Genomic DNA, 10,000 nt, shown 5'->3' on the forward strand with positions numbered 1-10,000 from the left:
ATAACTGACATACTTTACAATGTTAGGACGAGTATTTTTGTAAAGTTACTGTGTGTAACGTTTATAAACATACCATAAATGATATGTTCTTAATGTATAAATGATATATATACATATCATAAGAACGAAGAATGGGCAACACAGTGTTAGACTTGGAAGAACCAATGGACACGCCGTAACTGGAAACATAATTCACGGATATTATCGTGCTGCATGTCAAACACCTGATTATTATAACCTAAAAGAAGATTAAGATTATTAAGTAGATTAACTAGATATTATATAATATATATATATAATATCTAGCCAAGAGTAATATATGTTCCCTTGCAATCCACATACTTGTTTTCGAAATTCTTTCGAAAAAAGAAGTTGTCGTCTTTGTCGGAAGTCTCTTCTAAAAGGCGCTCTATCGAACGCTTTGTATGCAATGGGACAGCCATAGCACTATTTAGTTAGGGTTACTAATATTTATTTTATTTATTTATTTAGTTTACTAGTATTTATCGAACGAAGGGTGCCAATAAAAGTTACTACTATTGTAATTGTCGGATATGATCCTAGGTTAGCCAGTGCTATCTTATAGGCCTATTGAAAATCCCATATATCAATACAAGTCGTAGGGAAGCCGTGAGCTTGTGACTGTGAATTTTTACCTAAAACAACTGATCATAGGAGGATGACTGTGTGGTTTTTTTCGAGCTGTGGCCACTTATTCCGATCTAAGCTAACAGATACAACGATCGGGTGTGTCTATTGTCACCTGGGACGTTTACCTAGTAGACACCACCCTCGGCGCTGCAAGCGAAGATGAATTCAAAAAAGACCGCGAACTTCAATTCCATCTGACACTATGAAATGGTATGTCTAACAGAGAAGGATAATTATCGTATACCACCAATAAGCATTCAAGATGCTCATGCTAACAGATATTCTGTCATCCATGTTTGATGCTAAACATAGTTGCTTGTAGATAGGACTAATATTGAGCACTACAGGCAACGCGGTTAGCGGTCGCGGAACGATTTTTCTGAAGCACTTGGACGTATGCTGCTAACATCTAAAATCTGTTTTATCTCTCTTAGTTAATCTAATTATATAAGACCATGAAACTTAACAGCTGTTGTGTTAGTATTCCAATTCTCTACTAATAACTTGTGGTAAATCTTGTGGCATGATGATTTTTTCAGTCAGTTATTATTGTTAGTAAACTTCTAGCCGTTACAAGCGCAGTTTTCTGTAGCTAAAAAAAATACGAAAGGGTTAGACTATCCTAATAAAATAACTTGTTTAAGTTATTCAATTAATTGCTGTTAAGCATTATTGTTATAACTCAACGAAGTAATGTTAATATAAGGGCAGTCGTTACTGGACTGCCCGCAACAATTCATTTTGCTTATGTAAGAACTGACAGGAGCTTAATAATGGCTAGGGTGTTCGTTACGCAACGGGGCTAAACCCGGTGAATGGCCGATATTTTCACATAGCAGTTAAAAAAATAAATACTGGCATAAGCTACAGTATAGAAGCTTTCGTGCAAAACGACTTCCTTCCTATCATTCCGATGTAAAAAAATCCCCACTTATCCAACCTTTTTGCACCTATCCCTGCACCGAGCTCATTAACTGTACCAAGTACGCCTTTTCTGAACATAACGCTCTGAGATAGCGAAATGAGAAACTTATTTTTTTTACCGTCTAGCGAACTCTTCTCGTGTCCGGTATCCTTGCAACGCCTGGGGCGATTGTGTACTGAACGCAGCAGAACCATTTTTTCACAGATTTCCCGTTCATAAATATCCCTGTAATGCTGCAGAGCACACAGCTTGTCGAGTCTGTTAGAGGGCTGAATTCTTAGTTCTTCATTTCTGCTAAAATCAATGAAGCAGGTAATAAAGTTGCAGGGACGGTGTGATATCATGCACGCCTCTATGCAACCATGATATGAGTTACCTCATCTAGTTGGGTATCATTTTGCTAGCGTGTCGAATCCGCGTAGTAGCGGCCCGAATGATAGCATAGAATATCGACTTACTGAACATTAGCTATTTTAAGGGTATTCGTGACCGCCAGGTAACTCAAGCAGTCCAGCTACCTATATACGACACCGAAACGCTTTCTGGTGGTAACTGTCTGCGAGGCTAAATCTGCTATACGAACCGCTCGAACGGAACCAACCGGCCCATTGAAAGATGAATGACACACGAGCTGCTTTTCGACTGAGTACCTGTTCAATTCGGAAGGAAGCTCTTGAACATTATTATTCCTTGCCTATACCCACGGCTCGCGTGCACAAACTTTTCTTATTACTGGCCGACGGTGTCTTGCCACATAAACTGTATTGACCTTGTTGCCGATAAACCGAGGCCGTTGACCGAGTCTTTAAAACACTAGAAAGTTGTAGAGCATTTTATTTCGGAACTCCCGTATAAAGGACGTTATTCGGTATCCTCCAGGCTGCTTTGGGCCCCTCGTTGCAAAGCTCTCACGGCGAAAGACGGTAGATTAGAGTTGATTTTGTCCGTAGTAGCGTTGTCGAACTCAAATGAAAACTAAACATCCGCTGGTTAATAGACTTTTTGGTCTGATGCACCTTCGGCGATATGTCGAGTCATGGCAGTACTTCAGTCCAGTAGGGAAATTGTGCCCGTATAGACGGAGAGGCCACGTTGAACTCTGGACTTAATCAGGAAGTTTGTGTAGTAATTCAAGTTACAAATAACAGCTGTTTCTGCAATCATTTAAGTCTTCATCCGCGTACGTTTCCAGCGGTGAAAACTGCTTCTGATCCCCCGTATTGATCTTCTTTAACAATGCCGCATGGAACCTTCTATTGACATGTACCTGCTTTTGTACACAGCCTCTTTTTAGCCACATTAAGATGCGACTAGGACCTCAAGAGCCGTAAACGCTTAAATTGGTCCTTTATCAGAACATTTTTCCTAGATCTAGGGCAACTTACGTATATCCGATAGTCTCAATCTTGGGCTCATGCTTTAACCGCTACCGAACTATAGCCAGATTCTTATTTCTATTTAATTTTCAATTTACCGAGGGATTTCTTCGTCTCATACGTCATGAGCTCTACACGATACCTATGGTAGGTGAATGGCACAGCATATAATAATAATAATAATAATAGTAATAAAATTTCAAAAACGTAGTCAGAGTTCACCCATTGTGGCTTGTTATGATTGGACAAACGAAAATCTAGTGTATTTATCAACTCTAAATCAGAAAGAGGACTTGATTATATTTTAGAAGCGTGAGCTTCGATTGTCCTGCAAAACGCACCAAGACGGCACGTTTTGCGCAAAACTAGTTATGATTTACGGTTTACGCCGAGACTCAGATTAACCATTTTACATGAAGACAAATGGCATTACACGCGTTATTTGATGGCCGAGTTCCCGAAGTTACTTATTGTTCAACGGAGAATAACGGAGTGCTTAGCAGCTGGTGTGTGATCTTCGTCTGTGCAGGGCGTATATTCCAAAATGTTTAAACATTGCCTTAATAGCTTTGTTAGAATTGTAAACTCTTTTCATAATAATAATAAAATGAGTATGTCAGTCCCATATGTCGCTACAGGGAGTTCTGCGTGTCTCGCCCACAAACCGAAATATCTGCCGTATGTTTTTTTTTGTGGCAACTTTTCTGTGACGTCCAATCTACGTCCTTTGTAAATTACGTATTGGTGATATCATTTTAATAAGACTGTAATCGTGATAATTAAATTCTGCGGAAGTTATCCATTAGTGAAGCTAGAATACTATCAAGGTCGATGTTTTTTGTGACTGATTTTATCCATTGCCTCGCAAGTAAAAACAAGTAAATAGGGCAAAAATATTGATGGTTTCATAGGTCAGACATAGTTTGGATGTATCCAAAGGAGTTATGAAATATTGTATGATGTTTTACATGCAAATATGCATATACATAGTGAACTATGATCGATTCGTTCGCTAAACCATAGTAAATGGGTTTACGCATTTATGTTCAAGTAGACCACCTTTGTTTCAGGCTTCCTCCAATACAATATATACGGATCAAATTTGAGTCTAAGACAAAATTGCCATGGAAGCTTTTTATCAACAACAAACCGTACTGCTTATGGGCTCTACCGGCTTTGTCGGCAAGGTGGGTCAGCTTACGATCTGACATCTGATAACGATGTAAGAGAACTGCTTATTATCAAACGTGCCGGTCTAATCCCACAACTTTTCGATCTAAAAAAATAAGTGGTGAAATTGTGAAGATTTCACTTATTTTTATATTAAAAATGTCTTTCAATTCTGTTATGTTCGTTTTACAGTTCATTTTATTCCAGTTACTGCGGATGAAAACTCGTAAAGTATATCTTCTTATTCGTAAGAAAAAGAATAAAACTGCTCAACAGAGATTCGAAGATTTGTTTAGCGACTTCCTTTTCACCTCGGACTTATTAAGACTGAAAAAACGCGTACAGCTGGTCGAGGGCGATGTTTCTACTGCGTCACATGGAATCAAACTACACGACCTTTCATTGTTACGGAATGAAGTAACGGTACGCGCTTAGGCGAAAGATCACAAACAGCCACCGCTCTCCTTTGGAAGTGCATCTAGACGGCTAAACTTGTTTGACCATAGCTGGTACGCAATTAACTTGCCCCATTGCGAGCAAATAAATTTGCCTCTCTTGACAAATTAGTGGAAATGGAACGCGGACACCACCTACTTACTACTACCACCTACTACTAAGTATGTGATACAGATTGTATCCGTTAATTTTGACGAACGGTCGTTTATGTCAGCGACCGTTTTTTTCAAATGTCAACAGCAGCGACTGTTTACAATAGTGATTGTAGACCAGCGAGTTTGGTTATTGATAATGATGCTATAGATGTTGTATGCCTCCTTGGCTTGTATAATGCGCACAGAGCTAAATATTACACGCCTTTCAGTGTTCAGGCCATATCATCGATAGTTGACGCAATGATTAACGTCGTCACGTAAGTCACTTGACTCCGTCATGGACTCTGACCGAATTGTTGCGTCATTGAGCGATTATATAGGTGTCGTTTTAGTACTCTCCTATATGTATTACTAGAAATAACACGACGATACGTATCCTGTAGGATACACAACAAGCTAGTATGATTGCTAAGCAGTATTTCGAAACTCGGTGGTGGAAATCGTGGCCCTAAGAAGAGACCTATCAGCTAGCTACGTTAGCAGCGTGGCAGCTATCTTAGGACCTTAGCAGGTCCTATATGCAGGTCGGAGATAGAGTATAGCAAAAATAAGCTCAACTCCGTAGTTGAGGTGGTTCAGCAAACATCTTTGCCCTCGAATGTGTTTATACAGATAGTGATTCATTCGGCGACAAGCACTCGTTTCGATCACAGTCTCAGCGCAGCAGTGCGTCGTAACCTGTTAAGCACTTCCGTCATGTTGAAGTTATGCAATACGATAGTAGGACTTCGATGTCTTGTGTACGTATCTACTTCGTATACAGGATGTTACCGTCGATTTATCGAAGAGCGCGTAGCAACTTCCGATTGCAAAAAAGGTAAACTTAGGGTTAGCGTCATCGTTTTTATTTTATGGATTTAAGTTCTTTTGCCTCTATTCAAACCCAATGCATTTATAGCGTGAATCATGTGACGGTAAACCTATCAGGGTGTTTACGTCCTGTGAAGGCAAAACGAAACAACAAATAGTGAGTCTGCTGCCGCATCGTTGTTTCAATATTCTTGTTCATAATTTCTGTGTTATAATGTAATTTTTTGTCTTGCATATGAATTAGCTATGGACCTATTGCAGCTGCTGGAATCAGACCCGGCTTTTTTAGACTCGAGCGAGTTGAACGGCCACCCGAACACGTTCACGTTCTCCAAGTTCCACGCTGAAAGCCTTGTCCATTACTCTGGTGTACCTCACGCCATCGTAAGGCACCCTATCGTTATTGGGTCCCTACGGGACCCGACGCGAGCATGGTTGGACAACTTCCACAATTTTCATGGTGTTGTTGCCCAGGTCTAGTATATGTGTTTGAACTGGCTTTTAGCTGTCTTTATATTTTCTTATAGCAACTAAGCTATACAAAGTTAATACTAGCATATGTCAAAAATTTCGAAAATTTCCAGTTTTTTCAAATTATTATTTACATCTAAAACTCTTATTCAAGCCTAGATCATCATGATCAGAACTACCAGCCAATGTAAGAGGAAAAGTTGGCTTATTGATTAACGATAATGCACGCACTTCTATTTTTTTTTATATGTGATCCAGTGTGTTCTTCCATTTATCAACGATGAGTGCTTAGTTTAGCACGACCTTTGTTGACTATTTTATCCACCATTGCATAGACGGAATTGTTGCGATTGCAGTTTATCTGGATCACTTACATGACTGATCATTACGATTATGGTAAGTGATGTCATTGTCCTGGGAAATTTTTCAATCAGTCGACCACCTGTTACTATCTAGAAGAACCATTCCGTTTTCTCTCGCTCCGGTTTAACCGTTTGCTTCTGCTGAATGCTCCTGCATAGCTCCTAATCTCTCCCCGGGCCTCTTATGAGGGCGTTTACGCTTTTAGCCCCCGACAGGACGTCGCATGTCCACCGCAACGGAAAGACCCGGTACAATCCTTTACTAGATGATCGACTATGACAATCATAGCAGAATATTTCACTCAGCTTATTGTCCTAGTGTTTTCGAGTAATGTAGCTAGGACATTGAAGCATGTGGAAAGCGATGTTCACACTTTTACATGACAGCCAAACGTACGTAGGCTTTGCTTTGTCCTAGAAGCTGTTTAGCTGCGCTACGCGCTAGACAGTACCAGATACCGTACTTGTCCTATTTTCAGGTTTGTGCTAATCTTCGGTAATTTTCGGTGTCAGTCGCAACTCGCTTTTGTCTTCGTTTGGCGTTCAGAAATAGAATTACGTCGCTGCTACTGTTTTGCATTCTTGTTTGTTTTTGCGCATGACCTTCGCATACCTAGCCCCGCTACCATATACAGTTCTGTAGTTATCCTGATAGCTGTCAGCATCGTCGGCCTTTGTGACCCAGCACGGCCCCCTCTAATTTGATTTGATCCCTTACAGTATTTCGCTCTAATAACAGTGGTCCTAATGAGTGACCTTACTAGCAGAGACACCCCAATTTTTTCATTTTTCACTATCATTTCGACCGCGGTGAGGTTTAGTCCGCATGACCCTGTCTACGTCTACCTCGTTTCTTCATGCCAGCTTACTAAATCGTCCTCTTTATACATTTGTTATTCAACTAGGCTGATATGGGATATGAAATCCCAATCCTCCTAGATCCCGTAAGCCAGATAACCCTGATCCCAGTTGATATGGCGGCCAATATCGTTATAGGAGCTGGCTGGAGGTGCGCGGAAAGACATCGCGCAAACGGTTTAGTATACAACTGTATTGATACCTGCACCACGCCACTGGCCAAAGAGATGACAACCAGAATGATCACAGCACTCGAAAATCGACCAACGAAGCCGGCAAACTACCGCAAATTGAACACGACCAACAGTCGTGTATGGCGATTCATCGTACTTGTGCTCTTCTATATTCCAGCTTTCATAACTGATATGTGGACAGTCCTCATAAGTTAGTTGAATTGTCGTAGAACAGTTATGTAATTTTATTGGATTCAAACGTTCGTTAATTTTTCAAAAAATGTACACAGACCCAGCTATACAGATAGGAGAATTGGTATACACAGACCTGGTTATTAGCTATTATATTATCAGGGTAGAGAAATTTGGCTACCCTATTCAGAATTATATCTAGTTCGTAACCAACGGTTGTCGTTCGCTTGCATGATTACTCGGAATTTACCCGGATTTTTGTTTTCCCAGGGGGTCGCTGTTTTGGTTATCGCCGGTGAGAACTTGCCGAGTATCAGTTGAACATTTTTGTTTATAATACGGTACGATGTCCCAAGGTATATAACCAATCATTAGTAGCTTTTTTTTTTTTACATGGATTTTCATGAACGATTGATTAATATCGGGTTTAGCACGTCACATCTGCAGCGGACAGCGGAACATTGAAGCGGTAACGAAACTCCGGAGAGCGCACCTTAAAGCGAGCGTTCTTGACAACTTTCCTTCGGGTGATTTCATCTTCGACTACGAAAACGTGCGATCCCTTACAACTCTTCTTCCTCCTAAAGAGTACAAGGTAACCATTTCATAATACTGGCAATATCCGGTTATTCAATAGAGGAAAAAGTCTACGAAGTCGGCAGAATATGTCGGTATTGCTTTTAAAACGACCGCTGAATAGAAAATGCGACACATTAGGCTTATAGCGTGGCTATGACCGTGTGTGAGCCTTATTAGCTTTGAGAATTGTTTGTATGGTAAACAAAAAAATTAGCCAGCCGATTTTCGCGCCATGTCAGATGCGGCCCAGAACGTTTGATTTGAGCTAAATGCAGATATTTCTTCGATGAAGGACCAGACCTAAAGGATAGAACCCACAAGTGAGCAACCTGGTTTTATCGTGTTAGTTGAGTAGTCCCGTCATGAATTCCGTATCGTTATAGTTCGGAGAACATTATAAAATTTTGATTATTCAAGTAATAAAGCTTATAACGTGATCAACAAATCCGACATAGTTGCTTGTGACTGCCACTAGAACACTATCGAAGGGTCATGGTGTATTCTATTTTCGAAAATCTTTCTAGCAGCCTTATCTTGTTATAAGATCTGTTACTTTTCACGAGCGTCGAAACCGTTATGAAGACAGAGGCCAGTGATGGCTGTTTTAGGATCACTTGTTTTTCTCGAGGTACCAAAGTTTGTAGAAAACGACCGTCTCGGAATTATTAACAATAACATCCATTTCTAAAAGAATACCGCAATGTCTAGCTTACAGGATTCTCCCTTTGTTACATATCTAGTTCGCGGCACCAGATCGAGGGCCTAAGTAGGCATCCGACATCTTACTAAACCCTACTTTGATAGGGTGTTACTTCAATTAACACCAAACGATCATAATAACAATGATAATATTAAAAAAAAAGGCGATGCGTGATTAAAGTAACGAAGAAAACACGAACATTGTTTGTACATTTATGAAGTCGTGTGTGGCTAATTATCAAGCGGCAGATGGCCTCTTTGAGGAGTAACCCCGAACATTTTTTTGAACCTATAGCAAAATTCGACTAGTAATTCGGCCCGCAGAATGGATAAGACAGAGTACATACTCTGTAACTGACATGTGTTTAATAAGCCGTTGTAGAGCTTTTTTTTTTTTCTTAAAAAGTCAAACGCTTCATCGATTTGACTGGTTAAGCAAAAAAAAAAAATAACCCTAAACATAAACTAATTATGTGAGTCTGTTTCTTGTTACCGCAAATCAACCAATATTTCCTCGAACGCGCTCACGAGAGTACAGAAATACCCGATGGACGTCAGTTACATCGATTGGGACACTTTTATGCGAGACATCGCATTGAGCGTCGCAAGTTACGTCCAAACATACAAGCATGATGAGGAAACTAGCTAAGGAAGGTCTTCGCTCCGGTTCGGATGAGCATCATTCGTCTGTAGGAGTTGTGTCAGATCCCGCGTTAAACGTTCAGTTAAATAAAGCTGATAAAAAATAAAAAAGGTGTGTATTGTGGAACACTATTATTAACATAAATGCCTAGAGTGATTTTTTGACTCGTGCAACGAAAAAAAATCGTTGTACATCTCTTCTACTTAACCATAAACCCTGTTACTTGATTATTTTTAGCGTCGTTCGTTAGCGGTTGCATCGTTCGGGTATTCTGGCTAAATATGGCTAAATATGAAAATCACTAGACGTATTTTACAGCTTTTGATTGAAGACGTGCGATTCGTTAGAACAAGTAAATACAAGCAAGCATCCTTATATTTTTCGTGTTCCTTTGTTTGTTTGTTTGTTTGTTCAAACGGTCAAACAGCGTATAATTGTAGCCCGTTATATTACATTATTATAAATAATATAAAAATAAGC

At 39.9% G+C, this 10,000-nt stretch overlaps 1 protein-coding gene across 4 annotated transcripts; it reads left to right on the top strand.

The window, feature by feature from the left end:
* The first annotated feature begins 3,392 nt into the window (after window positions 1–3,392).
* LOC111269450 (fatty acyl-CoA reductase wat) lies at window positions 3,393–9,664 on the top strand. 4 transcript variants are annotated; one of them, XM_022849053.2, is made up of 8 exons: window positions 3,393–3,458; window positions 4,023–4,139; window positions 4,315–4,545; window positions 5,346–5,550; window positions 5,788–6,017; window positions 7,282–7,618; window positions 8,031–8,194; window positions 9,356–9,664. In XM_022849053.2, exons 2-8 carry the CDS (start codon window positions 4,077–4,079, stop codon window positions 9,524–9,526), a joined length of 1,401 nt encoding a protein of 466 aa, XP_022704788.1. In that variant the 5' UTR covers window positions 3,393–3,458; window positions 4,023–4,076; the 3' UTR covers window positions 9,527–9,664. The 4 variants fall into 4 exon arrangements, with proteins under 4 accessions (XP_022704788.1, XP_086828229.1, XP_086828228.1 ...); XM_086972102.1 differs by having other exon boundaries at window positions 3,398–3,458; window positions 9,416–9,664; XM_022849052.2 differs by lacking the exon at window positions 3,393–3,458 and adding an exon at window positions 3,504–3,630.
* Window positions 9,665–10,000: the final 336 nt, after the last annotated feature.

Source organism: Varroa jacobsoni, unplaced genomic scaffold (genome assembly GCF_002532875.2).
Source record: "Varroa jacobsoni isolate VJ856 unplaced genomic scaffold, vjacob_1.0 scaffold_1386, whole genome shotgun sequence".
Taxonomy (NCBI): domain Eukaryota; kingdom Metazoa; phylum Arthropoda; class Arachnida; order Mesostigmata; family Varroidae; genus Varroa; species Varroa jacobsoni.